General features: G+C 42.3%; 1 protein-coding gene across 3 annotated transcripts in view; it reads right to left on the bottom strand.

Annotated features, from left to right (window-relative positions):
• Positions 1–18369, bottom strand: part of GBF1 (golgi brefeldin A resistant guanine nucleotide exchange factor 1) — a 146382-nt gene that overhangs the window by 127129 nt on the left and 884 nt on the right. For all 3 annotated transcript variants that reach the window (XM_053583014.1, XM_053583016.1, XM_053583015.1), the window contains exons 2-3: positions 7394–7499; positions 4772–4838 (exon numbers count right to left, since the gene is read on the bottom strand). In XM_053583014.1, the coding sequence (XP_053438989.1) occupies positions 4772–4838; positions 7394–7489 (163 nt within the window). In that variant the 5' untranslated portion in view covers positions 7490–7499. The remainder of the gene's footprint in view (positions 1–4771; positions 4839–7393; positions 7500–18369) is intronic.

The raw sequence follows: 18369 nt of genomic DNA, 5'->3' as shown, positions 1-18369 counted from the left end.
CAGTGAGACTCTGTCTCTACAAAAAAAAAAAAAATTAAAGGCTTCACACCTGTAATCCCAGCTCTTTAGGAGACGGAGATAGGACGATTACTTAAGACCAGAAATTCAAGAGGGTGTGGTGACACACCCCTATCGTCTCAACTACTCAAAAGGCTGAGGCAGGAAAACCATTTAAGCCCAGAAGTTTGTGGTTTCAATGAGCTATGATGATGATACCACTGTACTCTAGACTGGACAATTGTCTAGAAAGAAAGAAGAGAAGAAGAAAAGAAGAGAAGAGGTAGAGAAGAAGAAAAGAGAAGAGCTATGAAATAAAATTCACATCCCATAAACTTTACCTTTTCAAAGTATACAATCCAATGGTTTCTTTTCTTTTTTTTTTTTTTTTGTAGAGACAGAGTCTCACTTTTATGGCCCTCGGTAGAGTGCCGTGGCCTCACACAGCTCACAGCAACCTCCAACTCCTGGGCTTAAGCGATTCTCTTGCCTCAGCCTCCCGAGTAGCTGGGACCACAGGCGCCCGCCACAACGCCCGGCTATTTTTTGGTTGCAGTTTGGCCGGGGCTGGGTTTGAACCCGCCACCCTCGGTATATGGGGCCGGCGCCCTACCGACTGAGCCACAGGCGCCGCCCCAATGGTTTCTTGTATATTCACAAAGTTGTGTAACCATCACTACTACTAATTCCAGGACATTTTCAACACTCTATACCCATTAGCAGTCATTCCCCTGCTCCTTCACAGTCCCTGGTAACTGGGCATCTGCTTTAACTCCTTTAGGATAACCTCCTGAAAGGCTTCCTAAGAGAACAAAAACCCAAATGAGGGAGAACAGTCAAATCTCTCTCACCAATGGTAAGCTAAAGCTTTCTCCAAAGTAACAATATGCAAACTTTGAAGCTGAGCGATGTGGCTCATGCTTGTAACTCTAAGAGGCCGAGATGGGCGATTGCTTGAGTTTGAGACCAGCCTGAACAAAAGCAAGAGCAAAAAAAATAGAGACGGCTTGAGCCCAGGAGTTTGAGATTGCTGTGAGCTGTGATGCCACAGCATCTACCCAGGGCAGGTGACAGAGTGAGACAGAGTGCAAACTTTGCAAACAATATGCAAAGTTTGGTTTGCAAGGTACCCTTTCTCTTTCGAATGCAACCCTCTCTTCATATTTGGTATTAGACTATCCTATTACTCTAAATGCTACCAAGCATGCAGTCATCATATGATCTAGGCAAATATTGACTGCAAATGCGAGCTGAAGACATATATGTGGGAATAACTGGTATGAACTTAGCCAATCTTACTGAACATAATGGACTTATTTCCTTCACTATGAATAGATAATACTCCTGGAGGACTTATTTCCTTCACTGTGAACAGATAATACTCACAGAGGAGTGCTTATATACTTAGAATCCTCTGACTATACGTTACAAGAAATGAAAAATAAATCATTTTGGGTTAATGACAATGTCCAATGAACCACTCATTTCCAACAGTGATATTCTAACCAACCAAGCCAGCAAATAGCCTAGGAAACTGCAAACAGAAAGACTTTGCAAAAAAAGGACCATGCCCAAGTCAATTTCATGAGTTAAACTGGTTAGAAGTCCTAGAATTCCTGTCATCCCTCCTCCAATTTAAGTAGTATACCATAACTAGTCACATAACATGGGCACAGTCCCTTCAGTTTCTCTCTCCAAGTTCAAAACCCTTTCCCAGCCTCCTACCATTAACAAGCTTCCAGGAAAGCAGTCCTCCTGACACTGTCAATCAGAAAAATCTGTTTGTTTCAGTAAAAGAAACAAGAAATTGGTCATGGATTGCAAAGTCCAGGACCACAGGGGCAGCTGACCCATAAACCTGCCTGGGAGCCAATACTGTGTGGGGAGTCAAAACAAATCTGAACACCATGAAATAATCTATTTTAGGTCCTCTCTGTCATTTTCTCAGGCAGGTAATATGCTAAAACCCAAGAACAATGGAAAAACCTTGGCATCATTTCAGCATCAGCCATGGCTATTGGCCTTGAAAAACACTACTACCTCTCTCCTCACTCCAGAGGAAAGTTTAGCAACACCCAGCAATGTTTCTAGTATCACTGACAGAACCCACTGTTTTATTAGTTTCAAACAGCATATAATCTGGCTGGATTCCTAACCCAAGGACATAAGAAAATTAAGCAGTAGACTCAATTTTGCTAACTTTTAAATAGTCTACATGCAGGGGTCCTCAAACTACGGCCTGCAGGCCACATGAGGCGGTGTGCTTGTATTTGTTCCCTTTCTGTTTTTTTTACTTCAAAATAAGATACGTGCAGTGTGCATAGGAATTTGTTCATAGTTTTTTTTTTTAAAACTATAATCTGGCCCTCCAATGGTGTGCGGGACAGTGAACTGGCCCCCTGTTTAAAAAGTTTGAGGACCCCTGGCTAGAGATTGCAATTCCTGGACTGTATCACTCACCACAGGTATAATCTCTGAAATGAAATCTTGGGACATGTCAGATGGAAAAGACAGGCATGGGATCTGGACTGGATGACAGGGAGGAAATGTGCCTCTATCAGGACAGCAGCACCACCTCAATTCCTCAAGGTTTGCAAAGTGCCCAAAAGGCCTACAAAGCTATTCCAGGGTGATCTTGGCCATCTTAAGGTATTAGGGCATTCCCAACCACTTATAATAACAATTCTTCCCTGTGTATAATAATGTTTACCAATAATTGGTGGGACCACACCTACGATGCATCTTACAATGGTACATGTGTGAAATTTACTAAATGTAGAATATAAATGTCTTAACACAATAACTAAGAAAATGCTGTGAAGGCTATGTTAACCAGTTTGATGAAAATATTTCAAATTGTATATAAAACCAGCACAATGTACCCCATGATTGCATTAAAGTACACAGCTATGATTTAATAATAAATAAATAAATAAATGTTTACCAAGTATTTCCAAGTATGTTAATTTGCTCGATCCTCTTAATATCTCTTAGAAAGATAGTACTAGCCTGAATTCTAGTTTTGACTCCACCTTTCAGGATTAGTGTGACCTCAGCTAAATCACTTTAAACATCTCTGGGTTTCAACTTCTTTTATAAAAAGGGAATGACCTGCCAAGCCTCTCTTACATGGGATTATAAAAATTCAAAAAGGTAAAAAAAAAAAATTCAAAAAGGTAGTAATATATACGAAAATAGCTTGGAAAATTCTAAACATATGAATATTATATGAGGTTGATATGAATAGGGAAATGGGAAAACAAAGGACAAAAGATTCTGGGAACACATGAAAATTGGGAGATCACACAGAATGAAAGCAGGTGGGTATAGTGGCTTATGCCTATAATCCTAGCACTCTAGGAGGCCAAGGCAGACAGATCGCTTGAGGTCAAGAGTTTGAGACCAACAGTCTCTACAAAAAAAATGAAAAAATTAGCTGGGAATGGTGGGTGCAGGTCTGTAGTCCCAGCTAGTGGGAAGGCTAAAGCAGAAAGATTGCTTAAGCCCAGGAGCTTGAGATTGTACTGAGCTACGATCACACCACTGCACTCTAGCTGCCAGGAGACAGAGTGAGACTATGTCTCAAGAAAAAAAAAAAAAAAAAAGGGGGCAGTGCCGGTGGCTCAGTGAGTAGGGTGCCGGCCCCATATGCCGAGGGTGGCGGGTTCAAACCCAGCCCCGGCCAAACTGCAACAAAAAAATAGCCGGGCGTTGTGGCGGGCGCCTGTAGGCCCAGCTGCTCGGGAGGCTGAGGCAAGGGAATCGCGTAAGCCCAAGAATTACAGGTTGCTGTGAGCTGAGTGACGCCACGGCACTCTACCAAGGGCGGTACAGTGAGACTCTGTCTCTACAAAAAAAAAAAAAGAAAAAAAAAAAGGGCAGCGCCTATGGCTCAAAGGAGTAGGGCGCCGGCCCCATATACTGGAGGTGGAGGGTTCAAGCCTGGCCCTAGCCAAAAAAAAAATAATAATAATAAAGTAAGATCTACGATCTACCTTCTTTTTTTAAAAAAAAATGAAAGCAATATAATGAACCAATGTAAAAATCTGGCTTGCAGATTTTAGTTTTAAAGAAAAGATACACAGCCAAGCGTGGTGGCTCATGCCTGTAATCCTAGCACTCTGGGAGGTTGAGGCAGGTGGATTGCTTGAGCTCACAAGTTCAAGATTAGCCTGAGCAAAACTTGAGACCTCATCTCTACTAAAAATAGAAAAAAACTGAGGCAAGAGGATCACTTGAGCCTAAGAGTTTGAAGTTGCTGTGAGCTATGATGATGCCACGGCACTCTACCCAGAGCAACAGCTTGACATTCTGTCTCAAAAAAAAAGAAATGGTACATACTGCTCATTCACTTATGCATTATCTGTGGCTGCTTTTGAGCTATAAAGGCAGGTTGATTAGTTGTACAGTTGCATATAGCCCACAAAGCCTAAAAAAAAATTTTTTTTTTTGAGGCAGAGTCTCACGGCTAGAATGCCATGGTGTCATAGCTCACAGCAACCTCAAACTCCTGGGACTACAGGCATGCACCACCATGCCTGGCTAGTTAGTTTTGTTTGTTTGTTTGTTTTCTGTTTTTAGTAGAGATGGGGTCTCACTCTTACTCAGGCTGGTCTCAAATCCCAGAGTGCTAGCATTACAGGCGTGAGCCACTATGCCCTGCGGTAAAATATTTTCTATAAGGTCCTTTACAGACAAAATTTGCCCATCCCTGTAATAAGTCAAACACATTTTTAACCAAGATAAGTAATCCTACCTATATGTAGAGACTTACCAGTTATATTGTTTAAAACCTCCTTTAAATGACTGAAACTATGTAGCAGAGGATCACGTTCTTCATCCTATAGGACACATAGATGTAAAAACAAGTCATTAGGCAGCAGCCATAGCACAGTGGTTACAGCGCCAACCACATGCACTGAGGGTGGCAGGTTCAAACCAGACCCAGGTTAGCTAAACATCAATGACAACTGCAACAAAAAAAAAGCCAGGCATTGTGGTGGGGGCCTATAGTCCCAGCTGTTTGGGAGGCTGAGACAAAAGAATTGCTTAAACCCAAAAGAGTTTGAGGTTGCTGTGAGCTGTGACACCATGGCACTCTATCAAGGACGACACAGTGAACTCTATCTCAAAAAAAAAAAAAAAAGTCATTATTAGTCAAAAAGAATAAAAAGTAAATAAAGGCTAGATCAAGGACTCTTTCTCCAAATCCAATCAGAAAATCTAGTATGTTTTCCTTTGAAGGAACAGAAAGCCATGATTCATATTATCCTGTTCCCTAATCTTATTTCAGAGATACTCTGGGCTTACCCAAAATAGTAAATCCAGAAGTGCTAATCTATACTATCACCATAGCACTCAAGCTACCATGGGTAACCAAGTCCTTTATAAGTGTTCTTCCTTCTCTCCTTCTTCATATTCACTACATGATCACATATTCATTTCAAAGATTTTCCTAACTCCATTATCACTTCCAAACCAATCTGTTTTTTTGTTTGTTTCCTTGTTCATTGTTTTGTTTGAGGCAGCATCTCACTCTGTTGCCCTGGCTAGAATGCAGTGGCATGATGATAGCTCACTGTAGCCTCAAATTCCTGGGCTCAAGTGATCCTTTCACTTCAGCTTTCCAAATAGCTAGAACTATAGGTGTGCATACCACACTTGGCTAATTTTTCTTATTTTCTGTAAAGATGAGGGTCTCACTATGTTGCCAAAGCTAGTCTCAAACTCCTGGCCTCAAGTGATCCTCCTGCCTCAGCCTCCCAAAGTGCTGGGATTATAATGATGAGCCACCATGCCTGGTCAACCAATTCATTTTTATAAATGAACATGAGAAATTTCCAAATTCATTTACCAAGAACATTTTTTTTGTGTGTGTGGAGACAGAGTCTCACTTTATGGCCCTCGGTAGAGTGCCATGGCATTACACAGCTCACAGCAACCTCCAACTTCTGGGCTTAAGCGATTCTCTTACCAAGAACATTTATATAAACTCACCAAGTTGCAAATTTCTAAACTTGTTTTTCTTTCTTTTTTTTTAGAGACAGAGTTTCACTTTGTCGCCCTCAGTAGAGTGCCATGGCGTCATGGCTCATAGCAACCTCCAGCTCCTGGGCTTAGATGATTCTCTTGCTACAGCCTCCCGAGTAGCTGGGACTACAGGTACCCGCCAGAACACCTGGCTATTTTTTGTTGCAGTTTGGCTGGGGCTGGGTTTGAACGCACCACCCTCAGTATATGGGACCGGTGGCCTACTCACTAAGCCACAGGCACTGCTCTCTAAACTTGTTTTTAAAATTGTCCCAAAAGGTGTTTTATACAACTTTACAAAAAATATCCTTGAGGCTTGGCACCCGTAGTACAGTGATTATGGCGCCAGCCACATACACCAAAGCTGGCAGGTTTGAACCAATTCCAGGTCAGCTAAACAATAATGACAGCTGCAACAACAATAACAATAAATAGCCGGGCATTGTGGAGGGCTCCTGTAGTCCCAACTACTTGTGAGGCTGATGCAAGAGAATTGCTTAACCCCAAGAGTTTGAGGTTGCTGTGAGCTGTGATACCACAGCGCTCTACCCAGGGTGACACAGTAAGACTGTCTCAAAAAAAAAAAAAATAAATAAATCCTTGAACATACACAACCAAGAAAGCCAATTTTAAACAGGTGTTTCTTACTCATGTTATTGAAAAGATATTGCCTATTCTGTACATGGAAGTTTGCTAAACACCCAAGAAGAAGTATCATTACCAAGTCATACTCTATTTATCAATAACTAAATTCATTTAAATGGATTTGATAGCTAATTATACCCCTAGAGAATTAGAAAGAATCTTTCTAACATTTTTAGGCATACTAAAGTGGTCCCAAGTACAGTACTAGCTGAAGTTGTTTACAAAAATATCTAGAAAAAGAATGATGTCCTCTTGTGGGTCCCAGAGGAAAAAAGCATAGCTTATATGTATTTGATGCTAGTTGAAATAAAACAGAAGTTGTTCTTTTTTTTTTTTTTTTTGTAGAGACAGAGTCTCACTTTATCGCCCTCAGTAGAGTGCAGGGGCATCACAGCTCACAGCAACCTCCAACTCCTGGGCTTAGGCGATTCTCTTGCCTCAGCCTCCCGAGTAGCTGGGACTACAGGCGCCCACCACAATGCCTGACTATTTTTTTGTTACAGTTTGGCCAGGGCTGGGTTTGAACCCACCACCCTTGGTATATGGGGCCAGCACCCTACCCACTGAGCCACAGGCGCCGCCCCAGAAGTTGTTCTTGATACCAAGAACAACTAGAATTCTATTATTGTCATTATTATGGAGACCTTGATTACTGTTTTAATCATGCACCAGATCCCCTACAACAAGGCTGTGACCAGTCTATCTGCCCATTCCAACTTACCAATGGTGTATGGGTGCTCCATCGGGCATTTCGTTTAATGGCCCCAATCACAATGTTAATCTCCCCTTGAATGATGTAAATATTCTTATCCACCATCCTGGCAAACCTACCAAAACAGTTAAGAGAAATGTCTGGTTAATATTTGGTCACCCAGAGAATATCTAGTACCTGGGCTTAAAAATCAGTACCTGGGGGCGGTGCCTGTGGCTCAAGGAGTAGGGCGCCGGTCCCATATGCTGGAGGTGGCAGGTTCAAACCTAGCCCCAGCCAAAAAAAAAAAAAAATCAGTACCTGGGCTCAGTGCCTGTGGCTCAAGCAGCTGAGGCGCCAGCTACATATACCCTGAACTGGCGGGTTCGAATCCAGCCTGGGCCTGCCAAACAACAATGATGGCTGCAACCAAAAAATAGCCAGGCATTGTGGCGGGTGCCTATAGTCCCAGCTACTTAGGAGGCTGAGTCAGGAGAATCACTTGAGCCCAGGAGTTGGAGGTTGCTATGAACTGTGATGTCACAGCACTCTACCCAGGGTGACAGCTTGAGGCTCTGTCTCAAAAAAAAAAAAAAAAAAGGGCGGCACCTGTGGCTCAGTCGGTAAGGCGCTGGCCCCATATACCAAGGGTGACGGGTTCAAACCCAGCCCCGGCCAAACTGCAACCAAAAAATAGCTGGGCGTTGTGGAGGGCGCCTGTAGTCCCAGCTACTCGGGAGGCTGAGGCAAGAGAATCGCTTAAGCCCAGGAATTGGAGGTTGCTATGAGCTGTGTGAGGCCACGGCACTCTACTAAGGGCCATAAAGTGAGACTCTGTCTCTACAAAAAAAAAAAATAGGGTGGTGCCTGTGGCTCAAGGAGTAGGGTGCCAGTCCCATATGCCGGAGGTGGCAGGTTCAAACCTAGCCCTGGCCAAAAAAAAAAAAAAAATCAGTACCTGGTAAGGTCAGAATTATGATTTAAATTTTTACTTCAAAGATTAGTTGAAGGTTGCTATGAACTGTGATGCCACAGCACTCTACCCAGGGTGACAGCTTGAGGCTCTGTCTCAAAAAAAAAAAAAAAAAAAAAAAAAAATCAGTACCTGGTAAGGTCAGAATTATGATTTAAATTTTTACTTTTTTTTTTTTTTTTTGTAGAGACAGAGTCTCACTTTATGGCCCTCGGTAGAGTGCCGTGGCCTCACACAGCTCACAGCAACCTCCAACTCTTGGGCTTACGCGATTCTCCTGCCTCAGCCTCCCGAGCAGCTGGGACTACAGGCGCCTGCCACAACGCCCGGCTATTTTTTGGTTGCAGTTTGGCCGGGGCTGGGTTTGAACCCGCCACCCTTGGCATATGGGGCCGGCGCCCTACTCACTGAGCCACAGGCGCCACCCTATGATTTAAATTTTTAGTTCAAAGATTTTCCACCTATAACACTAAGATGGGATAAGTATTCTTTTTTTTTATCACATCTGTGAGAATGGAATTTCTGTGTACCAGAAATTCTAAATATCAGAATTTTTTTTTTTTTTTTGAGACAGAGCCTCAAGCTGTCACCCTGGGTAGAGTGCCATGGCATTACAGCTCACAGCAACCTCCAGCTCCTGGGCTTAAGCGATTCTCTTGCCTCAGGCTCCCAAGTAGCTGGGACTACAGGTGCCCACCACAACGCCCAACTATTTTTTTGGTTGCAGTTGTCATGGTTGTTTGGCAGGCCCAGGCTGGGTTCAAACTTGCCAGCTCCGGTGTATGTGGCTGGTGCCCTAGCCACTTGAGCTATAGACGCCGAGCCGGTATGAAGTATTCTTATGTTATGAATTCAACTACCTGGCTCTCCTAGAGGTCTCTAGAAGTTAAGGGTAGTTTAAGACATGACTCAAAAAGCATCAATCTAGAAAATTTCTCAAAGGCACCTCAACATCTCCAGCAAGCATGCCACTTTCCTCAAATCAATTGTTCCCAAAGCCCTATGATTCTTTCAAGTATGCAGATATATTCATGATGTTAGTTTGTTAAAAACAGTACTTGAGGCTAGGCACAGTGGCTCGCACCTGTAATCCTAGAGCTCAGGGAGGCCAAGGCAGGAGGATCACTTGAATTCAGGAGTCTGAAACCCCAATTCTACTGAAAGTGGAACTATTAGCCAGGTATTGTGGCAGGCACCTATAGTCTCAGCTACTTGGGAGACTGAGGCAAGAGGATCATTTGAACCCAGGAGTCTGAAGTTGCTGGTGAGCTAGGCTGATGCCACAGCACCCTAACCTGGGCAAGAGTGAGACTCTATCTCAAAAAAAAAAAAAAAAAAAACAAATTGAAGCCCAGCATAGTGGCTCATGCCTATAATCCTAGAACTTTGGGAGGCCGAGGCAGGGGGATCTTCCCTGTGTTCTTTCTTTTATCTACTCAATAAAATAATGTTGAAGGTTCAAGTCAAAGAAAAGAATAAAGGTTATTAGAAGAATAGCCTTGGTTTAAAACCATAGTTATAATGTTAACTTAAAGACAACATCCATTCAGCCAAGTCATCTCCAGTGGCACTCTAACTGGACAGTGACAAGAACTTTTGAAAAGTTCTGAAAACTCATGTTCACTTACATAAAGCAGGAAATCTCTAATATAATAATAGAACTACAGAATAAAGGGTCTAGGGCAGCAGTTATCAACCTGTGGGTCACGACCCACAGGAACTGTATTAAAGGGCTGCGGCATTAGGAAAGTTGAGAACCACTGATCTAAGGAGATGTACCAAAACTCACAGCCATAATTATCTCTAGAAAAGGTACTATGAAAACAGTATATAATATAGAGTTATTATTCAGTGTATATTCAGTATGTTTACCATCATGGTAAAAAAGAAATACTCAGGCGGCTTAGGAGGAGACAGTATAAATAATAAGACTATAAATAAGAACATTTAATTTCTCTCATAGAACTAGGAGAATAAGAGAAAACATACTTAATTGAAAACAACAGAGCAACAAGTTAAAACACAAAACAATTATACTACACTACAAATTACAAGCAAAAGTGCCATTGGGACTGATTGAGATCTAATAGGATCTGTACACTCCTCAGAAAGCTTCCTGGAGGATATGACTTTTAAATTGGTATCCCAATTGAAAGTAATCAACCCAACATTTGGTCAAAATCCATTAGGTATCAAAAGGTAGCCACTTTATTTTTTTTTATTTATTTTTTTTTTTTTGTAGAGACAGAGTCTCACTGTACCGCCCTCGGGTAGAGTGCCGTGGCGTCACACGGCTCACAGCAACCTCTAACTCTTGGGCTTAAGCGATTCTCCTGCCTCAGCCTCCCGAGCAGCTGGGACTACAGGCGCCCGCCACAACGCCTGGCTATTTTTTTGTTGCAGTTTGGCCGGGGCTGGGTTTGAACCCGCCACCCTCGGCATATGGGGCCGGCGCCCTACTCACTGAGCCACAGGAGCCACTTTATTTTTATTTTTATTTTTTTTGCAGTTTTTGGCCAGGGCTGGGTTTGAACCCGCCACCTCCGGCATATGGGACCGGTACCCAACTCCTTTGAGCCCAAAAGGTAGCCACTTTCTAAGCAAAACTCTAAGCAAAAAAATCACTGACTTAAGTTTTTCTTCTTTCTTTTTTTTTAGAGACAGTCCCACTTTGTTGCCCTCAGTAGAGTGCCGTGGCATCACAGCTCACAGTAACCTCCAGCTCCTGGGCTTAGGCAATTCTCTTGCCTCAGCCTCCTGAGTAGCTGGGACTACAGGTGCCTGCCACAACACCTGGCTATATTTTTGTTGCTGTTGTTGTTGCAGTTTGGCCGAGGCAGGGTTCAAACCCACCACTCTCGGTATATGGGACCAGCGCCCTACTCACTGTGCCACAGGCGCCACCCAACTTAAGTTTTTTTTCTTAGTAAAAAAGAAACAGCTAGAAGATGAAGATGAATTATTTTCAAGGATTATGCAGAGCTGCCTAATTTCTTTCCACGCTACAAAGCAAACATCTCTTCACGCAGGGAATTTCCCAAAAGAATCTGCCCTCAGGTTCAAATCGGAAGCTCTGATGAACTACTTACTTCCTGACAGCCAATGGTGGAGAATCCCTTGTCACAAGGTCACAAAGCCCTCCAGAGACCTCATTTAGGTATAGAAGAAAAGAACTTAAGGTTTAACTTATGTCAGAAATTACAAGGAACAACCAAATACATACCCACTAGCACTCTTAGCTAGATAAGCCACTGACCCACAGGCTATGAGCAACATGTATCCTTTGAAAGCACTGTCAGTTTAAAGCTAAGTCTACAGCATTCCCCTAGTGCTCTGCAACACCCAGTTATTCACATCAACAGGATCCAAGGAGAAGGAATACTGTATCAATTGGCAACTTCCTCCAGATCCAAACAAAAGCAGAAGAAAGAAAACAATAAATTGGATCCTTACATCATGGAATACCAAAAATTATGTCAAATTAATTAGCTTTAAATGTGAAAAGCAGGGCTGTGCCTGTGGCTCAGTGAGTAGGGCGCCGGCCCCATATACCAAGGGAGGCGGGTTCAAACCCAATCCCGGCCAAACTGCAACAAAAAAATAGCCAGGCAGGCGTTGTGATGAGCACCTGTAGTCCCAGCTACTCTGGAGGCTGAGGCAAGGGAATCGCCTAAGCCCAAGAGCTGGGGGTTGTTGTGAGTCCCGTGACGTCATGGCACTCTACCAAGGGCGGTAAAGTGAGACTCTGTCTCTATTAAAAAAAAAAAAAAAAGGGTGGCGCCTGTGGCTCAGTCGGTAGGGCGCCGTCCTCATATACCGAGGGTGGCGGGTTCAAACCTGGCCCTGGCCAAACTGCAACCAAAAAATAGCTGGGCTTTGTGGCGAGCGCCTGTAGTCCCAGCTACTCGGGAGGCTGAGGCAAGAGAATCGCTTAAGCCCAGGAGTTGGAGGTTGCTGTGAGCTGTGTGATGCCACGGCACTCTACCGAGGGCGATAAAATAAGACTCCATCTCTACAAAAAAAAAAAAAAAAATGTGAAAAGCAAAACTTGAAAACTTTTAGAATATATGAGAATATTTTAATAAACTCGGTATAGGCCAAGTACAGTGGCTCACATCTGTAATCCTAGCACTCTGGGAGGCTGAGGTGGGTGGATCATCTGAGCTCACAAGTTCAAGACCAGCCTGAGCAACAGAAGATCCTATCTCTAAAAAATAGCCGAGCATTGTGGTGGGCGCCTATAATCCCAGCTACTTGGAAGGCTGAGGCAAGAGAATCACTTGAGCCCAAGAGTTGAGGTTGCTGTGAGCTATGAGGCCATAATAAACTCAGTATAGAGGAGAAACATCTAAATAAAAAATCAAAAGCAAAACCCCTGAAAAAAAATTGGTGAATTCAACTATGTTTAAATTAAAGATGTTTGTTCAAAACACACCCTAAGAAAAAAGATACCATTTCAACGACTATATCCCAGAGAAACTTACAAAAAATGCAGAATAGGGCGGTGCCTGTGGCTCACTCGGTAGGGCGCCGGCCCCATATACCCAGGGTGGCGGGTTCAAACCTGGCCCCAGCCAAACTGCAACCAAAAAAATAGCCGGGCTTTGTGGCGAGCGCCTGTAGTCCCAGCTACTCGGGAGGCTGAGGCAAGAGAATCACTTAAGCCCAGGAGTTGGAGGTTGCTGTGAGCTGTGTGAGGCTATGGCACTCTACCGAGGGCCATAAAGTGAGACTCTGTCCCTACAAAAAAAAAAAAAAAAAAATGCAGAATAGTGGCAAGGGGCGAGATAGGGTAAACTAATGGGGAAAGGTATACATGCATTGGTGATGTTTCGTATTTTTAAGCTGGGGAGAGGACACTGGTGCTCCGTAAATGCTATATATATTCATTGTATAAAACAGATTATGAAAAGTTCCTGCTTGTCATGGTCTCTGCTGCCTCTTTGCCTTTGCACATGTATTCCCTTTCAGTTTTGAATTTTTTCCCCACTCTTGTCCACCTGGTAAACGCTTACTCATTCCGTCAAAAAGTGAACATGGAAGGCAGAATACCACTAGTTACAAGACCAAGCTTCAAAGTCAAAACAGACCTGAAGAGCTCCAGTCCTAAGTGTCCTACAGCCAAGTTTCTTAGGCTATCTGAGCCTCAGTTTGCAGTTTTCAATTGTAAAATGAAGATAATGCTTCCTCATCAATTTGTTATGCGACTTAAATAATAAGCCTGTAAAGCATCTGGCACAATACCTGGGATATTAAAATCTAATAATGTTAGCTTTTATTATGATACCTGCTCTGCAAGGTCTTCCCTAGCTTACCTACCCTCTCATACAGTATTAGAATCCTTATTTTGTTACCCCATAGCCCTTTGTACCTAGCTCTATTTAAACACATCTTACATCAATTTATAATTATTTTTTTAGTCAATTTCTACCATGAATCTAGAAGCATCTCGGGGGAAGAGACCATGATTTATTTATCTTCTTATCCCCAAAGCTGACACATAGTAAGAAAAACGACCAATAAATACTGAATGAACAAATGAATTAACATCAAGACTGACTATTCAATAGTCACCTCTTATAAGAACAATGACTTCATATAAGACAAGGACTCTGAGCTAGGCAGGCAAACCTTCTTTCTGTATTCCATATTTATCTACCAGAATTTAAAAATCTTCCATACAGGCCACCTTACAGACAAAAAGAATCCACATTTACCCACAAGCCAGATCATAACACAATGCTTTCCTTCTCACATCTATTTTCCTAACATCTCCTCAAGTGATATTTGCATATTCACATTTCTTCTGTGAAATATATAATTTTTTACATAATTGTCAATTCTTTCTGTATGTCTTTGGTTCTAAATATACTTTCTTTGGTTCTTAAATAACTATTAGCACACTTGTGTTTTCTTCTTTTCTTTTTTTTTTTTTGAGACAGAAGTTCACTTTGTCACCCGGGGTAGAGTGTCATGGTGTCATAGCTCATACCAACCTCGAACTCCTGGGCTCAAGTGATTCACTTGCCTCAGCCTTCTGAGTAGTTGGGACTACAGGCACTCACCACAATGCCCAGCTATTTTTAGAGACAGGTCTTAATCTTGCTCAGGCTGGTCTTGAACTCATGAACTCAAGCAATCCATCTCCCAGAGTGCTAGGATGACAGGTGTGAGCCAACTCACCTGGCTAGTGTTTTTTTCTTAAATTACTATTTTTGTTCTTATCCAATTAGCAAATGTTCTCCAAGAGCAAAGGCTTTCTTTTTCTCCCCCACAATGCCTTGTGTCTAGCACGGAGCTGTGCAAACAAAAAAAGTCTAATGGGCTTTCTGAACAAATAGATGGTACCAAGGAGCTAAAGGATCCTCAATGGGCCCTTTAAAGGTGCATGTTCACTCAATTCCTTGAAGAGCCCAGAAAAGCAGTAAAGATGCAGACATTTTAATGTTTCCAGAGCTGGCCAAGAAACACACCATAGTACTGTGCTTCATTGAGAGTCACCAAGAATTACTAAACTAGTAAAACCTTAATAGACAAGAAATTTACCTAAAGGGTGGAGGTAAAAGAAAGTCAAACTAAGGGGAAAAGTACTAGTTCTCTGACAGGGCATGACTGGAAAATCCTCCCAAACCTGATAATCAGGTGACCAGTATACCTCAGGTCTGGTATGCCATCTCCTTCCCTTGTTGAAGATTCTGAGAGTATCTCAAGAACTACATCCATAGCCGGGCGTTGTGGCGGGTACCTGTAGTCCCAGCTACTCGGGAGGCTGAGGCAAGAGAATCGCGTAAGCCCAAGAGCTAGAGGTTGCTGTGAGCCGTGTGACGCCACGGCACTCTACCAAGGGCGGTACAGTGAGACTCTGTCTCTACAAAAAAAAAAAAAAAAAAGAACTACATCCAAGTAGCTGGGCATTGTGGCGGGTGCCTATAGTCCCAGCTACTTGGGAGGCTGAGGCAAGAGAATCGGTTAGCCCAAGAGCTTGAGGTTGCTGTGAGCTATGATGCCACAGCCCTCTACTGAGGGCAACATAGTGAGACTCTGTCTCAAAAAAAAGAACTACATCCAAGGTAAGCCACTGATAGGTCCAAAGATATCCAAAGATGTCCCTTCTGCCAGCTTGGAGATGAAAAATGAAAGAAAGCTTCTCTCTCTCATTCATATTTTAACCACTCACAGCCAAGGTATAAAGATGGCAGTTGGTGGTGTAGGACAAAGAATAAAAGTCTGCGTAATTATGTATAAAGAACCACAGTGATTAAGTCTCATGAGGTCTGCCCATCTTGTACATCAGGGGTCATCAACCAGTGATCATAGGGCAGAATCCAGGCCATGGACATATTTTTCCTAAAAAAGGTTTTTAAAAAATTTTTAACTAGTTCCCAACAATTAAAAACACAATGATCTTGGGCGGCGCCTGTGGCTCAACGGGTAGGGCGCCGGTCCCATATGCCGGAGGTGGCGGGTTCAAGCCCAGCCCCGGCCAAAAATAAAAAAATAAAAAAAAAAAAAAACACAATGATCTGAGAGTGGCTCATGCCTATAATCCTAGCACTCTGGGAGGCTGAGGAGGTGGATTGCTTGAGCTCAAAAGTTCAAGACCAACCTAAGCTAGAGTGACACCCCATCTCTAAAAATAGCTGGGCACCTGTACTCCAGCTATTTGGGAGGCTGAGGCAAGAGAATCACTCAAGCCCAGGAGTTTGAGGTTGCTGTGAGCCATGACGCCAGGGCACTCCACCAAGAGCCTCAGAGTGAGACTCTGTCTCAAACACACACACACACAATGATCTGGAATCCCAGCTTTTTCTGAAAAATAGGAAAACTGGTCGTTCTGTGCCCACATTCTCAAACAATAACAATCTGCTAAAAAAGTAGCAGCTGCCTCTTTTAAATAAGAGCATGGGTTCTCCAGTATACCATAGACCCAACTCTACCTTAATGCATTCTCCCTTGACCCATTTCACTCATTTTCATTACCCATGTGGTACTTAGGCATTCAAGATTATAATTCCTGGTTTATATCATAATAAATAATTACTTTGCTATCATACTTTCATATTTTCATGATTACCTAAACTACTATTGCACCTATGATCTCCACTACTATCAGAACAAATCATTACTTCTATGATCATTCCACAATGACTGGGGCTCCAAATCAGCACATCGCTGTATTATATTTTCATTTTACTAAAAAAACTACAGTTGAACATACTGAAATATAGAAAAAGAAGAAGAAAAGCTGAACAGCAGCCTATTATAATCTACGTAGCTCTTCCAGCTTGAGGATAAAAAAAACCTCCCCTTCTCCTTTCAACTCAACCCCATTACCCCAACAGAAGAATCATTCTAATCAGTCATACAGAACTACAGGGATACAGTGTGATCAATCAAATAGGAATGGCATAAAAAGACTAGGATAATCCTTCCAGTGAGTACTCTATAAATAAAGTGAGTCTTCTCAAAAGCAGGAAGAGCTGTGTCTTCTTTCTCTCCAGCTGCCCACAGTAACCAGTCTAACAATGCTATCAATGAAGTTTATTATTTAAAAGTGGCAGTAATCCTGACTTTTGGAACACAGGAAAGTAAAGAACAGTGAGCTGAAACTGGGTACCTAGTTACTGAGGAGATGCAATCTGTAGCCTGAGTTCCCACCGTGCCAGTAAGCATCACTGTTAAGACTAGATAGTACTGCCTACACCTACCATTAAAAAGAAGCTGATATTCAAGTCTGGAATGAAGAACAGTTTCTGATTTCTGGGTAGAGAGTGGGAATTATTCCCATCTAGAAAATTATTCCTACCTGTAATTATTCTTATCTAGAAAATGATCTTTTAAATAAAGAAGAGAAAAATTTTTCATGTCTCCAGTAACCCTCAGGCTCAATTGAAAAGTTGCTGAATTGGTCACACTATCTATCCAGAGACTAGATTGCCTATTATGTGAAGTATATTAGCAACAGGGCAATGGCCCAGGTGAGAAGGAAGGCCCATAAAACCCAAGTACCTTCTGGGCTGATTATACCATTTCATTTGCCTCTTTTAACTACTTTGTTTTTTTAATTCTATAACTTAGATCAGCAAGTTAAAATGCAAATAGTTTCCTGTATATTTCCATCCCACCAAATTAATACATGTAAACTATAAATGCTATGCTATCCTTCCTCCTCCCAATGCACAGACAATTTCAGTAAGGCAAAAGACATTAGGTAGAAGAAATCGAGTTCAGTCACCCTAAGATCCCAAATCGTTTTCTCTTCTAACACCATGAGTTTTTGATCTTCTTTGTTAATTACCTTACCATGCAAAAGTGCAGTGTTCCTGACTCCCAGGGCCAGAACTAGACCACAAGTCCCAATCACATACTAAAACTAATCCCAGGTACAGTTAACATTTATTGAGTGCTCACTACATGCCAAAAGACATTAGGTTGATCCTGCTTTCAACCCTACTATATACTCTAGCTAGGCCACTGCACTTACATGCTATTACTTGTAAGAAGCACATAAACTGAATGATCCCAAAGCAGATCTTTCGATTTGTATCCTCCATAGGGCCTAAAGGAATGCTTGTATACCTGAATTAAAGGTGTACAAATTTCTATGATGTGCATTAAAAAACACTACCTACACTATTCCTCATTTCTAAAAACATTCTTTACCCTTGGTGGACTTTTATGCTTTATAACACAGCAGTTTATCAAAGGTCACCATAGGGCCCTAAACTACACTCTTTGGGTTTATATTCCATCATTCATTCTGCTACCACACTGGCTGATTAACTCTCCAGGACTTTTATTAACTCTCCATGACTCTCCCACTAAAAATAATAGACCAACAGTACCAAACTTTGCCAGTATTTAAATCTCCCTCTGCTCTTGGTCAAGCATGTTATAATAGAATGGCTTCCTTGAAATTAAACCTCATCTCCATAAGCTAAGTGAAGAGAAGACCTGGAGGGTGGAGAGATACCAACAAAAACATAAACTAGGAATACCTGTAAACACTTGTATAAAGAAAGAAACAGGCCCA

This window comes from Nycticebus coucang, chromosome 3 (genome assembly GCF_027406575.1).
Source record: "Nycticebus coucang isolate mNycCou1 chromosome 3, mNycCou1.pri, whole genome shotgun sequence".
NCBI lineage: Eukaryota > Metazoa > Chordata > Mammalia > Primates > Lorisidae > Nycticebus > Nycticebus coucang.
Note: the sequence above shows the minus strand (reverse complement) of the source record. Positions and strands in the feature narration are given on the sequence as shown.